The 21,232-nt window shown below is 39.5% G+C and overlaps 1 protein-coding gene across 1 annotated transcript in view; it reads right to left on the reverse strand.

Moving 5' to 3' along the window:
• Window positions 1-21,232, reverse strand: part of RANBP17 (RAN binding protein 17) — a 302,985-nt gene that overhangs the window by 19,293 nt on the left and 262,460 nt on the right. The window contains exons 25-26 of the mRNA XM_077757358.1: window positions 20,760-20,898; window positions 9,646-9,812 (exon numbers count right to left, since the gene is read on the reverse strand). Of these exons, the coding sequence (XP_077613484.1) occupies window positions 9,646-9,812; window positions 20,760-20,898 (306 nt within the window). The remainder of the gene's footprint in view (window positions 1-9,645; window positions 9,813-20,759; window positions 20,899-21,232) is intronic.

Genomic DNA, 21,232 nt, shown 5'->3' on the forward strand with positions numbered 1-21,232 from the left:
GCTTTCTATTTAATATTCATTACTCAAAAGCTAATTTAAAAGAGAAAGAGATGCGACTTATTAAAAAAGATGTACTGTCATTCACAGCAATAGTTATCTAATATACAGAAGTTAATAAAGCAGATTAATCTACAAGTCCCTTTAAGCCATTCTTGAGTTTTGAACAACTGCCTCTTTGACCTTTCACCTTCATGCTGTGCACCAGTCGCAGGTGCCAGCTGTACAGAAATTATGGCCGCGCGTTTGAACGCAAAATCTTTTCTTACTTTGCTCCTGACCAGCAGCTGACCCTGTAGGAGTGATTGTTTCTGGTGCCGGCCTAAAGGCTACATAAACCAGCAGCAGATAAACAAAAGGCTACATATACCAGCTGCCTTGCCTAAGGGTACCATCCTAGGCTGACACCTCCGCTCCTTCTCCAGCGTCCCAAATTGCTCCTTGTTTGTTTCCATACATGCATTTCATCCTTGTTACACTGTGCAAGGGACGGGCGCAGGAGAAAACCCCTAAAACAACAACAACAAAAAAAAACCCCTGTCCCTTCCTTCGAACTTGACTTTTGAGTATTCCATGTCAAACTGTGTTATTATGATGCTAATCTAGGCCTGATTTAGCAACTTTAATAAGAGGCTAAACCCTCTTGTAATTAGATAATAAAATTTTATTATGTATTTTAATATTAAAAGTCTTAAAATCAAACTCTTCAAATCATACACTGGTACAGAACTAAGGTACTTAAATAGCATAGCTCCAGAAGATGGGAACTTGAAAAAGCACATTGTGGCTAATTTTTCATTCTCAGAAATGTAAACATGGAATTCCTATGTGGTGGCAGGGAAAAAGCTCCAACGCTCTTAATTATGTGTGGGGAAGAATGAATCTATTCAAGTGTGAAGCACACTGTACCATTTCCAGCAACAGCGTGAGATGGCTTTGACAGTTATTTCTTGGATACAAATTACACAAGTATAAAAACAATCCCCATAATGATTAAATGCAGTTATGTACATAGGAGAATACCAGTGCAAATGGTAACATATTTAAATGGTTTTTCCTTCATTAAAAAAAATTATATATGATATTAAACCATCAATCACTGCTGAGGCACAGGAGTTTAAATGTATTGTCACTGGTTGAAATAAATGACTTGGAGACTGAATTCTGGCTCACTCAATATGGTGTCTTTGCTGTTGCTTAGTCACCCAACTCTCTGCTGGTTTGGGCTACATCTGGTGGATTCCATCCCTTTCAATTAAGAAGGCAAGTTATGCTATCAATGGATTACATCTTTGAACTGTGCTTAGAGGTAAAAAAGAAAAAAACAAAAAACAAACAAACAAAAAGAAACCAAACACATGTCCAAGTGAAAACAAAACAAAACAACCAACACTTTTCTGTTCTGTTAGCCATTTGGAACAATACGTGAGGTGCTTATTCCTTTCTTCACCCATGTTTAGAATTTTCTTGTGGCATTCCAGCAGGATTATTACATAGTATATAATGGCATACCCTCATCTTAGCATCACCATTCTGTCTTATTACGTAGTGATCTATGACTGTGCTGGATTTGAAACTGAAAGTCACTGCGCGCAGACCGTAATTCTGAAAATTCACTTTTGTTTTGCAAATATTCATTGACTGTCTCAAGGGTCAGGCTCTGCTAGACTCTGTGACATGCATCAAGCTGGTGGTGATCTTTGGGGAAGAAAAGGTACTCTGTTGAAGACAGGTGTTACAGTTCTGATCATAATGTGATGATTCATAAATCAAGAACAGGTTTTTCTGCGAACCGATTTTTCGGTCTTAAAATACAATTTTTGGTGTTACAGTTGAAATAGTCATTCAATAAGTATTTCCATAACAAAAATGAAACCAAAATGGCAAGGATAGAGTCTGTGGCAAAAAATGTGGACTAGAATCATCCTTCGAAGGATGGATACATAATTTTATGATATCACAGGTGCCATTTTAATAAACTAATGTTTTCCTATTTTTAAAATTATGTACTTTAACTTTCTAAACCAATCTTTAGGGGTTGTGGTCACAAAGCCATCGTTCTTAAGAGTTTTACTCCCTTATGGACTTTTATTGAGTACAGACTTACGTATAGAATCAAATATAAGAGCAAAATAACAGCATCCTTTTTAAACAACTACTCAAAAAAGCGTGCTTCAAGAATTATCAAAACATCAGCAGTGCCGCATGGGATGACTGTGAGAAAGGTCAGGGGTCCTGCTTTGCGTGACCTCCATTCTGAAATTCTCTAGGATTACATAACACGTTGGTGGAAAAGCGGCAACCAGACATCCAGTGGCAGCCTGCAGAGTGTTTTTATTTTCTTGTTTTGTTCTAAATTTTCAAACAGCGGCCATCATGAAAAAACCTGGATTTCTGGCTCTCTCTGGCAGGGGTGGGGTGGGGGGTGGGGTGGGTAATCTCTACATAGCTGGCAACACCGGATCCTGCTTTCTTACAAGGCAAGAATAAGCTGGAGCTATGTGGAGGCTGCCCCCGTTATACAGGGGTGTGTGCACAACTTAGGTTTCTTTTCTGTCTACCTCATTCAAGTTCTCTGTGTGGCTCTACAGGATCTTGGTTTGTGATACTTTGTAGAACGGAAAGGATAGGGAGAGGGATGCTCAAAGGTATCGGTTTGAGACTCACCAACGCAAGAAGCCTTTAAGAATAACCTTCAGTAGAGCTAACGGTACCCAGTCGTAGTAGTAGAAGCTTCTCTTAGAAAAGAGAAGCTGTTTATGACCAGAAAGAGGTGGAAGCTGGCACTCTTTCGTGATAAGTCAGTGGTGAGAGTCAGGATGAAGCCTGGAGATGTACCGGGTGTGGGGGATAGATGTACAACACTTGTTGCTGCCCCACGTTCATTTCACAGCTGCCACACTGAGTCTATCCTAGAAAAATCAGGTTGGAGGAAACCTCAAGAACTACCTCTGAGACATTAGAGGAAAGGCACAGAGGAACGTCACGAGACAGCTGTACTATTCGACTCAGATCTTACAAGGATGTCCTACTCCATTTTATACTCTCAGGGTCTGGCTATAGAATTAATGAGAGGGTGTGGGTGTAGAGTAAGTGAGAGGAAGGTCTGTTCACTCTGCCGCGACGCTGGGAAGCACACGACTTCTCTGTACCAGCTGGCAAAGCCACCTCCCTCTCCCTTGCCCACCGCCTCTTTGGGTCACTGCCCATCTGTTTCACCCCGGCTGCGGCACAAAGTTCGGGTATAGGATGACGGCTCTGAATCACTCTACCTTAGGGATGGCCCCGGTGGGACTTACTGGAAGCTCAACTTGCTTGAGTCTAAGTGCTGAAAAAATATGTGCTACCTCCGATTAGTAGCTGCCAACAAACTATAGCTTTGCGGTTAAACATGTCAATTCCGCAGTTCAACAGACCAAGATTTTAGCTTTTCCACTTACTGACTATGTCTCATCTTGGGAAAGTTACTTAATCTTTTTGTACCTAAGTTTCTATATTTACAAAGTGGTGATCATAATACTAGCCCTTCACAGAGATACCATGATAATTAAATCAGATTATGTGTGTATGCAAGAAGCTTAAGCTATTGCCTGCATGCGGTGAGCACTTAAGGTTTTGCCAGTATTATTTTTTCTAGAAATAAATACACAATCCATGCACAGAACGCTGTGAAGAAGACCAAGATCGTGGCAGCACGTGCAAAAGACAATTCTGTCCTGAAACGTGAGCTTCTGGTTTTATACTTTTGGTGTCTACTGACCGATCCCTGGCTTCCTTCAAGCACTTTATAGCCATGTTGTCCTCTGGTCCAGCGGTGAATGTCCCTTCAGTGTGGGGTTTTGCTCTCAATCTACTGCCAGATTTTTGACAATAAAGCTGCAAATCAACCAGACTGAGTTGATGGGTCATGCGGAGGGCACACTTTCTATTTAGGGTTCACTAGAAATGTCTTTAATAACATTAGAAAACCAGGCTAATTATTTTTTAAGAGGCTGAGAGACATGAATGTACTTCATCTACTGAAGCGTTTCCTGCCGTGAGGGTGTCGCTAAGGTTCCACAGGCCAAAATCTCGTGAGTTAAACATGTGGCTACACTTTCTCCTCCTTAGTCTTAGGGAATGGAACCTTAAGTATGAAAGATATCTTGTACGGTATGTCAAAATGTTGAGCAGTAGCGTTTCAATCTAAACACAAAAATGAAAAAAGAGCAGATGATTTCCCTTTTGCTGTAATTCACTTTGGGATGCATGTCATGAAGAGCACTATACAAAAGCAATTTTCATTGATTGACTGACTGATTGAGGAAAAGGGTGAATGTTCTTTCAGCATACATCCCTACAGAAGTATGATTGTTATAACTCCTGACAGCTCTTCACAATTTGTAGTTAAATGCCAGGTTGTGGGGGGGTGGGGGTGGGGAGGGGACACAGGAGAGGAAGAGAGAGAAAATCATAATTAGAATTCTTTTTGAGTTTTTATTATAGCTGACTTGTGCCAAAGAGTTACCTAGATGAGGGTGAAATGAATTCAAATCTAAATGTTCTCATTCTTCCCTTCAATGTATTTAGATTTTAGAGAATATAATTGTTAAAAATACCCTGTTAATGAGTCAGCTGCATGATCTAATCCCTGGTGCTGACAACCACATAGCCGCATAGTTCTTGTTCTGCTTCTGTGGAAGGTGCTACCCTTTCTAGAACAATTAGTTTTAACTGAAATTTTGATGTAGACAAGCATTCATCATCTGTGTCCTAGTCTTATAATTTGAGAAGGGATTAGTCACATCTCTGACCTGCCCCTCTAATTCTACAAAACACGCTCCTGCATTTAGTGATTTGGGTAAATCGTTCACTTTGTGATATGACTGAATGGGTGCTGATCTACGGCTTACATGTGCAAACACTTAACATGCCAGAGACAACACTAAAAACATTTCACATGCAAATTTAACCTGCCAAATTATTGTAGCAGATCTGTACCTGATCACTGTTACTACTGGCTTGTCCTTAAAATTATAGGTTATCTTTTTTTTAATTTATGTTTTACTTGAAAGAGAGAGAGAGAGAGAGAGCGAGCGAGCGCATAAATGTGCACAGGGGAGGGGCAGAAGGAAAGAGAGAGAGAATCCCATGCAGGCTCATGCTTTAGAGCAAAGCCCAGCGTGGAGCTCGATCTCTCAAACCTGAGATCATGACCTGAGCCAGAATCAAGAGTCAGTGTTCAGCCAATGGAACCACTCAGGCACCCTTAGTTTATCATGCTAATGGCATAAAAACACATGGGGAGTTTTTTTCCTTAATAATGTGAACTGTGAACTTAACTGACTGTTAAGTCCAAGGAAGGCTGGTGAGGCAGTAATTCCTATTTGAAATATTCACTTAATTATAGTGGATCCTCAAATGGACAAAATTTAATGTTAGCAAAGTTAGATTTGTTCACAGATTACGGATGATAGCTTATTTGGAGAATATTTTTAAAAAAATATTGAGTGGGTGCTTGGGTGGCTCAGTTGGTTAAGTGTCAGACTTTTTATTTCAGCTCAGGTCATGATGATCGCATGGTGGTGAGATCGAGCCCTGAGTGGGGCTCCGAGCTCAGTGGAGAGCCTGCTTAAAATTCTCTCCCTCCCTCTCTCTCTGCTCCTCCCCCACTCTCTCACATTCTAAGATAAAAAGTTTAAAATTTGGGGGATGCCTGGGTGGCTCAGTCAGTTAAGCGTCCGACTTCAGCTCAGGTCATGATCTCACAGTTCATGAGTTCAAGCCCCGCAATGGACTCTGTGCTGACAGCTCAGAGTCTGGAGCCTGCTTCGGAGCCTGCTTCAGATTCTGAAGTCTCCCCCTCTCGGTGCCCCTCCCCCATTCATGCTCTGTCTCTCAAAATGTAAATAAATNGTGGAGAGCCTGCTTAAAATTCTCTCCCTCCCTCTCTCTCTGCTCCTCCCCCACTCTCTCACATTCTAAGATAAAAAGTTTAAAATTTGGGGGATGCCTGGGTGGCTCAGTCAGTTAAGCGTCCGACTTCAGCTCAGGTCATGATCTCACAGTTCATGAGTTCAAGCCCCGCAATGGACTCTGTGCTGACAGCTCAGAGTCTGGAGCCTGCTTCGGAGCCTGCTTCAGATTCTGTGTCTCCCCCTCTCCGTGCCCCTCCCCCATTCATGCTCTGTCTCTCAAAATGTAAATAAATATTAAAAAACTTTTTGTAAAAATAAAATTTCTTTAAATAAAAAGGATCTATAGCCACATAACAGATCATTATTTAATAAGCACATTTCCAGGTGAGCAGCATTTACAATGTGCTTCCTAGTCTGGTGTGCACAAATCGAAAGGCCTATGAGGATGTTGGAAAACCCACTTATGTGGGTTCATGCTTCATTTGCTATGGAAGCTTGAGGAGAGAACTTTTACAATTTGGAATGGACACTCATCATGCAGTTATGCTTCCGGCAATATATATCCAGGTTGGGGGGAAAACAGTTCAAACTGGTAAATAATTGCAGTATCATTGCATCAGTTTAGTTTAAAGAGCTGACAAACCCTCTCTAAACTCCGAGCACAATTAGTCATTAGGGTCTAGTTTTTCAGCACTGTTAAGCAATTTGTAACCCATTCCTTTTAATAGGGTTAGGCATTACTTAACCGACACAGATGCCTTGAAAACTGAAACCTCGAGTTATAAAGCAGCCACCTTGTTCATTACCTTCAGTGATAGGCAAATCATCTATAAAAACAGCATTTAATGGGCAACCAATGAATAATCAATGGCTCACTTTTCATCTGAGTGTTAAAATGAGAATAATCTAATACAGGGTCCCTCTGGTAAGATGCTGAAATCTCGAGTTCTGCTGCTCTTCAGGGCTGATTTATAAGGTCTTGGAAGGCTGATGTAAACAGATGATCAATGGGACCCATCCTTGCTCATAATAACCCCCAACTGGCCCACTCCCTCTTTTCCAAGTCCATCCCTTCAGGCTATTAGCTCTGTCCGGCTAATTCTTCCCACTACTCCTGCCTGCTGCTTTTACTCCGGCCATCCGTTCAGTCCAGCCGACTCAGAAGTAATTTTATACGCAGCAGAGAGCGGGTAGAATTGATTTTTCACTCAGCGCTCAGTTCCCATCTGAATAATTATCAATTTTACTGCCTCATAAAGGGAAGAGTCAAAATTTCAAATCAATTCAAAAGAGCTTTTGAGACGACAGAAATTGTGCATAAGAATAGAGGTCAAAGTTGTCGGTGACCTAAGGAGGTGATGTCAGATATTACTATACCCAATAGTTGACATCAGAGGCACTCAAGATGATATAACCTAGTGCTAATGCAAATCATATTTATGCTGACTACCAGAGACCAGTCATTAATATTTAAAATGCTATCTGAAAGCCTACATTCCAAATAAATAGAATGTATTCTGCTGTTAATAAAGATATATCACTACTTAGTCATATGCTATAAAGTAAAGGATTACCAAGTATTATTAACACACAGAAATTACTTAAACCAACAAACGCATGGCAATTCTGAGTAAAGACAAGCTTGATTGTCTCCTGTACAACCACACCACTTGCTCTGCACAGTCTGATGGTATTCGTCTAGAATCGCAGCCTGTTGATTTTAGTACAATTTTCTACCAACTGAAAAGTTTCTGCCAAAGCTTATGGGATGATATTGTGATCAGGTTGAGTGCTGGCGGAGGGATTTGGTGGTGGACTTGTCATTTGCCCTGGTGGGGTGGGGGGCTGGGTCTGACTCCTGGCCAGTTCATGGGTATTTATTTTCTCCACTGGCTGCATGGTCTCAATCTGTGGTCCTCAACCTTCTCCTTGCAAAATACCAGGGGGGCAAGGACACACCCCCAACAGTACCACAGGCTACTGCAGTCGGGTAGGTGGGGCAGGGGGGAGGAGAGGTACACCCAAACCTTGACAGAATGTCTATTTTGAGGGGCACCTGGGGGGCTCAGTCGGTTAAGGGTCCTACTCTTGGTTTTGGCTCAGGTCATGATCTTGTGGTAGATGAGTTGGAGCCCCACACCGGGCTCCGCACTGAAGGCGTGGAGTCTGCTTGGGATTCTCTCTCTCTCCTTCTGTTTCTGACCCTCCCTTGGTTGCATGTAAAGGAGGACACACTCTCTCTCAAAATAAATAAATAAACTCAGAATTACCAACTAGGCCCTTGAGAATCAGTGGTGTAAGCAGTAAGGTTTTTGAGCCAGACAAACCTTGTTTCACATTCCACTTTCCAGCTGATCTCTCTGCGTCTCAATTTATTCATCTGTAAAATGGGGATGATGATTATCTACACTTGAGGGTTGTTGTGGGGGTGTAAATGAGAAGAGTTCTCTGAAAGTCCTCTCCTCGTGTGTCAATCTCTGTCACCACTATATAAATCACATTATTCACGTAATTGGGTAGTTACCTAATAACTAACCCATCATCTCTGTCCCACCTGATAGAAACTTTTTAAGGAAAGAAATTGTCCTATGAGTCTCAGTGGCTCTTGCGCCTTGTACACAGAAAGTCCTCAATACGTGTTCTACCTTTCTCTTCTCTTTACTATATCACCACCATGTTGTAACAATTCCAGGGTCATACCAAATACTTACAGGCCTACAGCACTTTGTTTAGTTACAGAAAATCTTAATTATACCTCCCCACCAGGAAAATAACAGGTTACCGAGATGTCACCAAAAGTAAGTTTCTGTAACTTCATTTGAATATTAATAAAACATGATAGCCAGAAAGAAAACCTCTTCCATGGCCAGATCATTCTATGTTCATCATTTCTTCACTCAGAGTGACACTTTCTGCGGGTGGTGCATGCCTTGTTTAACAGGGCTAATAACCTTGTTAAAGGGTTTACAATTGCAAACCACAAACTATTATGAAGATGATTTGGCAAAATGAAACAAGTGGAAACAGTATAAAGTATCACTTCCAAAGTCAGTGGAGCTGGAGAACATCACAGTGATGGTGCCCCCATAGAAAAAATGGCATTATTCTCTTTGAAATATTTCTGGCACGTGTTATTTATTTTTATGCATGCTGTTACTGTGATTGGCAGACGTGAGTTTTCAAAACACAGTATTAAACTTGGACCTAACTCAGTATTAGCCAGTCAGAAAACACATCTGAAAACAAAGAAACCGTGGCTTTATTACGTATCACTTAAATGCTCTTGGGAATATGACCTGCCTGAACCTTTCTTATCTTAAATGGGAAGAATACCAACTGTAGAATGAGGAGTGGAAAGTTCTCAGCAGGGTGCCTGGCACAGATTAGGAGCCCAGCAAATGGCAGTTTCCGGACATGCAGAGTACTCACGGGCAAACTACAGAAGACTTAGAGGCTCCAGGAAAGAAATCAGAGGTTGACTCTTTCCAGTTCTGGCTTCGCTTTTTATTGCTCTCTGGCCTCTTAAAGAGCTATCCTTTTTTGGAATTCTAGCTTCACTGGGGTAAGGTGAAAGACTTAGCGAGATTTCTTGAGGGTGAGCGAGTGTGCTACCCTACCTTGCGGGAAAATACTCCTAGAGAATAACTGGTAAAGAGTCTCGGCAAGACTATTTGTTCTAAGGGATATTCAGGGTCTAGGCTGGCTTTCGGGAAACTCTGTTTCTTAAGCCAGGTGCCCGACCACCAGTTACCTGCTGTAGGACATCTGGATTTTGCTGCATAAAATGTAATAGTCTCTGACCGGCCTGGGTAGCCTCTCTGCATCGAAGTGGCTTCTTGCCCTCTTTTGCTATGTGCTTGAAGAGGTAGGTGACGATGTAGTCTAAACTGGTACAGCAACTGGAGGAGACAACTGTATCTGTACGAACAATAAATGAGAATTCCTTCGCATTACTACGTGTCTTGACACCTGATAAATTATAATGCCTCCAATTAAAAAAATCACTTTCTGGTTTCAAAGCACTTTCATCAACTTGTAAAATTCCTTGAGGGAGCAGGGATTTTTACCTTGCGGATCTCTTCAAACCCAGTGTCTACTACAAGACCTGGTATCAAGATGTGTTAGTAAGTAAATGACTCCTGGACTGAATTGGGACAGCATTTCCCATTTGTGACCTCAACGACCATCTGTTCAACTCAGGTGACTTTATGAGTATCTGTTTGGAGCGAAGGGCTCTGCCGCAGGGGAAACAGGGTATGGGCTTGGTGCAAAAAGCTCTCTTTCAGGGGAAACCCCGACCCTGGTGTCAAAGAGCTCATGATTTAGCATACGAGTCACTGCAGCACACTGCTGGCAGTGACGCACTGCTGTGAGGATTTTGAGGAAGTCATCGCATTTGGATCGGGATCACAAAGGCTTCATGAAGGAGACAGAACCTAAGATGGGCTTGGGAAAGTTATTTCAGTGAGATATAAGGAAGGACATTTCTCAGGTGGGAGGGTTAGCACAGGGCACACAGTGGGGTGGGAAGTTAGGGATTTTGGAGTCAGACAGCTCTGGTTTCAAATCCCATCTTTTCTGCTGACTTGCTGTGTTGTTACTCCGAAAGAGCCACTTAACCTTTCGCATCATCTGTAAAATAACTTGCAGAGTTGAATGAGAAGAAAACAACTAGAAAGCCTCACAATAAAAACAGCTACTATTTACCCAGAGTTTACCGTGTCAGTTACGTGAATTACTATTGTGTATCCTCACAATGGCACCGGGAGAGACTGTGAGCTGTGAGCACAGAGCCCGATGCGGGGCTCGAACCCACAAACTGTGAGATCATGACCTGAGCTGAAGTCGGATGCTTAACTGACTGGGCCACCCAGGAGCCCCTAATATCTGAGGTTTTAAGGCACATGTGCCTTTCCTAGATTAGAGGTACAATGTTAGTAGGCAAAGCTAATCTGAGGAAGGTTTTATAAGTCTTGAGTTGTATTTAGTAATAATACCTAGAACTGCAATAGCACCACAGTTTACATACTCTTTTCATATAAATTGTTTTGGAGAGAAATGGCATTAGAAAAAGAAAGAGGTAGGTTTGGGGGGAAGTTTTGAAATACAGATAGATGAATGCATTTAAAACAGAGGATAACGGGGCGGTTTAGCATCTGACTCCTGATTTCGGCTTAGGTCATTATCTCATGGGTTCACATGTTGGGCTCTGTGCTGTCAGCATGGAGCCCGCTTGGGATTCTTTCTCCTTCTCCTTCTGCTCCTCTCTCTCTGTCTCTCTCTCTCTCAAAATATATAAATAAACTTTAAAAGTAAATAAAAAAATAAAAAATAAAATACAGGATAATAGTGGCTGATGCAGGATCAATAGGGGTTGAATGAAGGTCTGAAAGACGGGTGTAGACAAGAGTTTAGGGAAGCCACTGTGCTATGGAAGCTATATATATAAGTAAATTGTGGCACTATATTTTCCTCTGAAGAAAGGGGAGCTTTTTCTCCCAAAATTACGGTATTTGATTGACTGATTGATTGTTTATCTCTCCCCACTATCTGGGATGCTTTGCAGAAAAGCAAGATTTGGTTTCGTAATTCCAGGAGGCAGTATAATGTAGTGGAAAAGATCTAGGCCTAAAAATCAGGCACAGACTCTGGTTGAGCTCGTCTGCTGTTCTCTTTTCCTTCACATTTCTACTTTTGAAATCCCAATCATGAAAGTAAATGGATGAAGTAACTTAATATCTACAAAAGGAAGCGAGCAGGAAATAGATATGGTTTCCCTCACCAGGAAAGAGCAATATGTTATCAATCATACAAAAATTATAAAGACTTCACATAGATTTGGTGACCGCACGCCATGCACGTTGCATTAAAAGGTTCCAATCTACTGAGTCAGCAGTGAAAAAGCCAGGTAAACACTTTAGACATGAAGGTTGGAACATATATCCTTGCAATAAAAGCAAGAAGAAGAGGCTCCATTATGGCTGATTTATGGTTGGGGACTTTGAAGCGGATAAATGTTATTTTAGGGTAGATTGAAAGGTGTGGAATCATAAGGATCAAGGGCCGTTTGATCAAAAACAGAATGAATAGTGCTGAGGACTATGTATTATTATTGGTTTCCTTTATTTGCAGCTCAAGCTATTATGCGAGATTCAAATAATAAAACCCTCCTGACATAAAAGGATGGGCAGAAGTCATGCATTTTCATGTTTTGTCCTAGTTCTTGGTATTCAGAATCTTTAAAAATTTTTTAAATGTTTTATTTATTTTTTGAGAGAGCACAAGTAGGGGAGGGAAGGAGGATCTGAAGGGGGTTCTGCCCTGATAGCAGCGAGCTTGATGCAGGGCTTGAACTCACAAACCACAAGATGGGGGCCTGAGCCAAAGTCAGATACTCAACTGAATGAGTCACTCAGGTGCCTCAGTATTCAGAATCTTTTTAAAAGGATTCATTTGGGGCGCCTGGGTGGCTCAGTCAGTTAAGAGTCCGTCTTCGCAATAGCACTGCTAGGAATTTACCCAAGGGATATAGGAGTGCTGAGGCATAGGAGCACATGTANGTTAAAAAAAAAAAAGAGTCCGTCTTCGGCTCAGCTCATGATCTCACAGTTCATGGGTTCAAGCCCTGCTTTGGGCTCTGTGCTGACAGCTCAGAGACTGGCGCCTGCTTCACATTCTGTGTCTCCCTCTCTCTGTCCCTCTGCCACTTGCACTCTCTCTCTTTCAAAAATAAACATTAAAAAAATTAAGAAAAAATAAAAAAGGATTCATCTGCAATGCAGATAACTCTAGCAACTTGTTGTTTGGCATTAAAGCCAAATTCCTCTTTTCTCCTGTAACCAGTCTCCATAGGAAGCACATGCATCATTAATAACCATCCTGTTCACTAGGACCCATCGTGGAAAACTGTTCTGAAAAGTTAACTGTATGGGAAAGGGCTGCTGGACGGAGTCAGAAGAACGATAATGGGGCTGAGCTAAAATTTGGCTTTGCCTCAAAATTTCTCACCATAGCAAAAGAGAAGGTAGAGGTCTCAGAAAAATACGGTGTGAAAGGTGATTTCAGAAACGAAAGGACTGTCTGGGTGGCAGTTTTAGAAATAGGTGGGTCTAGGTTTGAATCTGTATTGTCTAGATGTTTGACTTCATAGAGCTTTAATTAGTACCTCTATAAAATGTGCTTGATACCACCTACTTTGCAAGATCTCGTGAGAAATTAATACAGTGTGTAAAGATTGTAACATAGTGCTCAACACACAGTAGGTTTCCCCATTTTCACTTTCCATGTGTTTCCTTGGCTATTTCAATCCCTTAAACACAAAGCCCATCATTTTGTTTGGCTAACTCATAGTTTTCTTCTACTTTAGCATGTTTTTAGTGGGAGAAACTAGTGTACAAGGTCTCTAAGTCCCTAAATATTTCCAGAGTGTTTTGTTCCCATATTATGTTCATACCACTTACTCTAATTCAAGAATGTGTTCAAAATAACGTGTTCTATTCATAATGAACATTTTGTTAACAGCAGACTTGATGAGGAAAGGTCTGGTGGCTTCCAGTTGGTTCAAATTTTCACTTGCCCTCACAATTTCTTGTTTTTGCCTTTCATGCCCTCCTTTACTTCTAGGAGCGCACCTCCATCGCTGCCCCAGCTAATCTTTAGAGGCCTTCCCTGGTCACTTCTTCTAAAGAAGCCACATTTCATCATTCTCCAGTCATTATCCCATTTTAAGTCTTTGTTTAGCACTTGTAATGACTTGACTTTTTCGTGTGTGTGTGTGTGTTCATTTATTGATTGTTCATCTTTTCCCTCTAGAATAAAAGCTTCACATAATTAGGGACCTTATCTGTTTTGTTCCCTTTAGTACTGCCAAGTACGTAGTATGTGTATAATTGATACTTCTTGAATGAATGACTTGAGTGTCACTATTAAGAGCAGCTTTTTGTAAGCTCTGCACTTGGTCTCTGTATGTAAGAGTATGGTGGGGGGTGATGGTGGCTGGGTAACTAAAAGAAAATGGGGCACCTGGGTGGCTCAGCCGGTTAAGCATCTGACTCTTGGTTTTAGCTCAGGTCATGATCTCACAGTTTTGTGAATTTGAGCCCTATGCTGGACTTCTTCTCTCCCTCCCTCTCTCTGCCTCTCCTCTATATGCGCTGTCTCTCTCTTAAAATAAATAAACTTAAAAAAATAAAAAGAGAAAATATAACCACTTTTCTCATTTACCTTTCTCTTTCCCCACATTATAGCTTGCCTGAAACTAAAAATGCTGATGAATGATGATTACCAAAAAGTTTTAATATCATGTAAAGCAAATTAGGTGAGTTACTACTCTATCACTGATGCAATTTTTTTGTGTCTCCGTCTCAGTTTTCCCAGAGGCTAAAGTAGAACTGAAACCTGCTTGTAACCCAAACAAGTATAAATGCCTCTTTGCAGATGTATTATTGTTGGAAGAGGAGAAACCCAAGTGGGTATGTTCAACAGTCCTTTTCCTTTTTCTTCTTTAAAAAAAATTTTTTTTATGTCTTTATTTTGAGAGAGAGAGAGAGAGAGACAGAGAGCGAGCGGTGGAGGGGCAGAGAGAGAGGGAGACACAGAACTGAAGCAGGCTCCAGGCTCTGAGCTGTCAGCAGAGCCCGACGTGGGGCTCGAACCCACAGACTGTGAGATCATGACCTGAGCCGAAGTCAGACATTTAACTGACTGAGCCACCCAGGCGCCCCAACAGTCCTTTTTCTTGAAGATTAGATAGATCTAGGGCAGGGTCGTGAGGCGAAGGGGAATGGGGTTTTGAGTCAGAAAGACTCCTAGATCAGGTACTTTGTGTGACCTTGGGCAAGTTGTTTCAGCTCCCTAAGCCACAGCTTATTCATCTGTACAATGAAATATAATGAAAATAACATTACTCAATTAACTTAATAAATGTTTATTGAGTACTTACTCTATGTTAGGTGCTAGGAATAAAGAGGTGCTTCAAATCATGGTGCCTGTCCTTCAGAAGCTGGCAATCAAGTAGGACATAAGGACAGAGAGCACTATTAGAGTGTGTAACCCAGTCTTGGTATGCATGGTGGTTCTGAGAATGACAGGGTGAAGCACACATCTGGAAACACCTATGACAGCATCAGGCACAGAGTACATGTCCACAAACATACACTTAAGAAGTAGCAGCACCGGGACTTACACCCAGGCTCCGGATTCCCTCCCTAATGTCACTTCATAAAGACTCCCATAAGAGCCTTGTTAAAATGCGGATTCCAGGCCCAAGACCACACTTGGAGAGTAACACAGCCACCTGCAACTAATTACGATATGAGTTAAAAGAATGTCAAGCCAAACTGTAATAAGAAAAGACAAGGCTTCAGTTTCTGTCCTTGAAGGATTAACGGCTATGAGAATTTTTCCTTCTGCCATAAACAACTAGAAAACAGGACAAAAATATGAAACAACACTTTTCAATTATTGCATGACAAGCAGTACAAGGCTATTTAACCAGAGAGGAGGGAAAAAATTGCTCAAGCTTATTGCCCCAAGTAGTTTCCAGGCTGCAGACCAGAAAAGGGGAACCCAAACAGAGCTAAGCAGTCTCACCAAGTTCAAGAGAAACAGTTTGAATTTGGGGAGACTTCGGCAGTGAAAACTCATGGGACAGAGTTTCAGAGAGTGGGAGCTATACAAGGAGAGAGTTCTGGAGATCTGTAAAGGAGTCCTTCCCAACCAGTATTTGAATAATAATAGATATACAGAACACATGTGTAGTTGGAGTTCCAGAAGGAATGGAGATAGAGCGGAAAAGGCAGACTGTAATTATTTGAAGGCAAACTGTGCTGATATTATTTAAAGGTGTAGATTATAAACCCTAGAGCACCACTAAAAATAAAGAAATCTGGCTAGTAAACTCAAAGGGGATATAAAATAGATTCATAAGAAAGATGTAATTAATCCAAACCAAAAGAAGGAAGGAAAAAAAGAAAAAGGAAACAAAGTTCAGACAAAATAAAAAGAAAACAAGCAGCAATATTATAGATTTAAACTCAAATACACTGGTAGTTACATTAAATATAAATGGTCGAAATACTAATTAGAAGGCAGAGACAGTCAGATTTGATATAAAAATATAACCCACCTATAAACTGTGTGCTTGGCAAATATGTCCATGTGCTAATTCCCAGAACCTATGAGTGTATTAGATTACACAGCAAAGAATAAATAAGGCTGCAGATGGACTGAGATTGCTAATTAGTTGAGCGAAACATAGAGAGATTATCCTGGATTATCTGGGTACGCCCAATGTAACCCCAAAGATCCTGAAAAGTAAAAGGGAGAAGCAGGAGAGGTCAGAATCAGAGGGAGATGTATCTGTGGAAGACTGGCTATAGATGTAATCTTGCTGGTGTTGAAGATGAAGGGAGGCCATGAGCCAAGGAATTTCAGTGGTCTCTAGAAACTGGAACAGGCAAGGAAATGTATTTGCTCCTAGAAAGGAACACAGCTCTTCTGACACTTTCATTTTAGCCCAATGAGACCCATGTCACATTTGTGGTCTAAAGAACCAGAAGATAATAAATGTACATTAGTTTAAGCCACCAAGTTTATATAGATTTGTTATAATAGCAATAGAAAACACCTGCTACTACAAGCAACCAACTTTAAATATAAAGACACAGAAAGAATAAAAATGAAATGATAGAACAAGAGGCAACCTAATCAAGAGAAAGCTGGAGAGGCTAGTAATATCAGACAAAGTAGATTTCAGAAGAAAGACTATTGCAAGAGATAAAGAAGGTCACTTCATAATGATAAAGGGGAAAATTCATCAAAGGAACATAACAATCCTAAATATTTATATATCTAGTAACAGAGCTTGAAAATACTTTATACAAAAACTGATAGAACTGAAAGGAGAAATGGAAAAATCTATAATCACAGTCAGACTTTATTTATCACTTCTTTCTTGGTAATTCACAGAATAAGCAGAAAACAAACAACCAGTAATAATACAGAAAATCTGAACAATTAGGCCACAGCAGAACATTCTTCCCAACAACAGTGGAATGCACATTTATTTCAAGTGCCCATGGAACATTCACCGTATTTTGAACATAAAAAGGATGCAATGAATAAAAAAATTATAAAGATCACTGAATATTTCCTATAACCACAACGATATTAAATAGAATCAGTAACAGATATTAGGAACACCTCTGAATATACAGAAATTAAATACTGTGCCTCTCAGTAACAATCCATTGATAAAAGAAGAAATCAGCAGGACAATTAGAAAATATTTTTGAACTGAATAGAAAGGACACTTGTGGGGATGAGCACTGAGTGTTATGTGGAAACTAATTTGACAATAAACTATTAAAAAAAAAAAAGATTAAAAAAAAAGAACTCTCAAAATAACATAAAAATTTTGTGAAGAATAGCTATAGCAGTGCTTAGATGAAAGAATTAAATGTGTATACTAGCAAAGAGGAAAGGTCTAAAGTCAGTTATCTAAGTTTCTACCTGAAAAAATTAGAAAAGGAAAAGCAAAGTAAACTGAAGGAATTAATAAAGACCATATATAAAATCAATGAAATAAAAGATGGAAAAATAATAGAGAATTCAATGAAAACTGAAAGCTGGCTCTCTGCAATAAAACTGATGAATCTAGACCCAGAATGATGGAGAAAAAAGGAGAGAAGACACAAATTGTCAATTTCAGGGGTGGAAGAGGAGAATCATTATAGACGTTTCAGAAATCAAACTGCCTAACTGTGGGATATTATGAACAATTTTATGTCAATGTCAAATGAACTTCCGATGAAATGGAGAAATTCCTTTGAAGATACAAACTACCAAATATACCCCAGATCTAATAAATAAGTGGAATAGTCCTATATTCATTAAAAAATTTTAATTTGTAGTTAAAAAAAAAAAACTACTAACAACAACAACAACAAAATTTAGGCCTAATAGCTTCACTAGGGAGGTGGAAGAAAGTCTCAAGTCATTTTATGATGGCATTAGACTGACACTAAAACAAAGCAAAGGTATAGAAGAACAAAGAGTAAAAGATATGAAAGAAGAACTATAGAAAAACTACTGAAGAATATATCAGTATCTGTCATGAACATAGATGTAAAAACCAGTATCAAAATTTTAGAAAGTTGAATTCAGTAATGTATAAGAAGGATAATATGTTGTAACCTAGTGTGGAATGCCAGGCTGGTTTAACATTCAAATATCCACCAATACGATGATTAACATTATGTAATGTATTAACAGAACAAAAAGAAAAACCATATAATTGTCTCAGTAGATGTAGAGAAATAATTTGATAAAATTCAATATTCATTCATGATAATACTCTCAGAAAACCATAAAGAAGGGAATTTTCTCAACAAGATAAAAGAACATCTGTATAAAAACCTACAGCTAACATTACACTGAATGGTGAAAGAAGAATGGAGACATTTCCATAGAGACCAGGAAAAAAATGTTTGCCATCATTCCTTCTATTCAACATTGTACTGTAGACCCTAGCCAGTGTGATAAGGCAAGAAAAAAAAAAGCCATACAGATTGGAAAGGAGGAGACAAAACTGTCATAATTTGTAGAAACATCTATGCAGAAAATCTTAAGACATCTACAAAAACTACCAGAATTGATGAGTTTAGTAAGGTTGAAGGACATAAGGTGAACATACAAAAAAAATCAACTGCAATTCTCCTTGGTAGCCAAAAACAATGGGAAATTAAAATTCAATACCATGTACAATAGCATAAAAACATAAAATATTTAGCTATAAATATAACAAAATACGTACAAGAGTGATACATATACAGCTACAAAAATGCTGTTGAGGAAAATCAAGGAAGATCTAAATAAATGGACAGATGCGCCATTTTCAGGAACTGAAAGCTCAGTGCTAATCGACATAATTGCTAATATGTCAATTCTCCTCAAATTGGGCTAGAGATTCAATGTAATCCCCACCAAAATTCCCCTATTCATTTTTTTTTCTAATGAGAAGCCGAGAAATTGACTTTAAAATGTATACGAAAAGACAAAGGACCCAAATAGCCAAGATCATTTTAAAAGAGAAAAACAGGGGCACATGGGTGGCTCAGTCAGTTAAACGTTTGACTCTTGATTTTGGCTCAGGCCATGATTTCACAGTTTGTGGGATTTAGCCCCATGTCAGGCTCTGCACTGACAGCCGAGTGCCTACTTGTGATTCTCTCTCTGGCTCTCTCCTGTGCTCTCTCCCCTCCCTCCCTCTCTCTCAATATAAATAAACATTAAAAAAGAGAGAGAGAGAGAGAGAGAAACAAAATTAGAGGACTGTAGTAACTGATTTCAAGATGTACCAGAAAGTTAGGACAAAAGTTAAGAATCAGAACAGTATAGAATTGGCACACAGTAATTCAATAGGGAAAGGACATTCTTCAACAAAAGGTGCTAGAACAATCGAATAACTGTATGTTAAAAAACAGCTTTTGTCTCATACATAATAGTAGATACAAACATTTTAATTGAAATCGATCATAGACCTAAGTATAAGATCAAAAACTATAAAATTTCTGGAAGAAAACATAAAAATGTCTTTTTGGGGCTTTGGGTAAAGCAAAGATTTCTTAGGACAGGACCCAAAAGATATGAACCATAAGAGAAAAAATAAACAAGCCTTCTTCAAAATTAAAAAAACTTTGTTTTGTAATATGCTAAGACTGTTAGAAAATAAAAAGACAAGCCAAGGCTGAAAAAGTATTTTCAAAACACAAATCCGATAAGGGCTCTGTATCAAGAATATTTAATAAATGCTTACAAGATAAACAACCCAGTTAAAAAATGGGTAAAAGATTCAAACAAATACTTCAATAAGGAGATACATAAATGGCACATAAGCATGAAAAGACGTTTAAATCATTATTCAGTAGTGAAAGAAACATTAAAACTATAATGAGATTCATCTTAACTCCCACTAGGAGAGCTATGATGAAAAAGACTGATAATAGCAAGTGTTAGGGAGGTTTCAGGGAAACTGGAGCCCTCATACATTGCTGGGAGAGTGGAATAGTACAGTCGCTTTGGGAAACAGTGTCACAATTGTTTTATAATGTTAAAAATACACTTAGCCTACAACTCAAAAATCCCACTCCTAGGAATTTCCCCAAGAGAAACGGTATTTGTCCACAGAAAGACTTGGACATAAATGTTCACAGTAGCACTGTACTGAATAACCAAATAATGGAAACAACGCAAGAGTCCATCAGCTGGTGAATATATAAATAAATAAAGTGAGGTAATCCATACAATGGGATAATACTCAAAAACAGAAAGGAATACACTGATTTTCAAGACAACATGGATGAATCTCAAAGGCGTTATGCTAAATGAAAAATAAAGGTCTATACATCGTATGATTCCACTCCGGTGAAATTCTGGAAAAGGCAAACTATAGTGAAAGAAGGTAGACAGTGGTTCCTTGGGCCTGGGGCCGGGGGAAGGGATTGATTAGAAGGGGGCACAAGGGAGCTTTCTGTGGTGAAAAAATGTTCATATCTCAGTTGTGGTGGTTCGTGACTGTGTATATACATTCGTCATAGTCACTCAACGACTAACTGTTCACTTAAAGTCAATGAATTATATTGCGTATAAATTATACCTTAATTAAGTTGATTAAAAAGTTAAGCTGTACGTCCAAATATGAAAAAAAGGCATTTTCTCACTTGCAGGCAATAATTATGAAATAATCTATCCGTTTGGGTATATTATTTTTTCCTCTTTGTAGGATGATCATCTCAGTAAGCAGATACATTAAGAGACCGCAGTCAAGTCTTTCCTCTTGGAAATAATGTTCTCCATGATACTTACCAAGGGTAGTGAGTCCCTCTGAGATAGATGTGAGAACATACAGGAGTACGGGAGGCTCCAAGTTGGTGATGAAGCTCATGTGGTCCTGGGTGAGACATTCCAGGAGTGGATAGTAAGACTGGCTCAGTTTCCGATATTGCTAAAACACAGAGATACCAAGAGTCAAGCCACTGGGAAGCAAAAGACATGTTAAGGTGTAGTGGAAACTGCCATTTATAATTAGAAATTGTAAGTGTACCTAAACATACATACATAAAATAAATACATGGAACAAATGACATCATGATTCCCAATTCAGTATTTAAGAGGGTTCTCATAGGACTCGCTTGATCTCTAGAAATCCTAACTTGAAGCTACAGCACATAAAGTACCCTCAATTTTACCTTACATGGCTAACACTTAAATGCAAACAAAATCTCTGTAGTATGGAATTTAAAAGGCTGAATTATTCTTAAAAAAACTAAAAATAGAAT

This window comes from Crocuta crocuta, unplaced genomic scaffold (assembly GCF_008692635.1).
Source record: "Crocuta crocuta isolate KB4526 unplaced genomic scaffold, BGI_CrCroc_1.0 scaffold131, whole genome shotgun sequence".
NCBI lineage: Eukaryota > Metazoa > Chordata > Mammalia > Carnivora > Hyaenidae > Crocuta > Crocuta crocuta.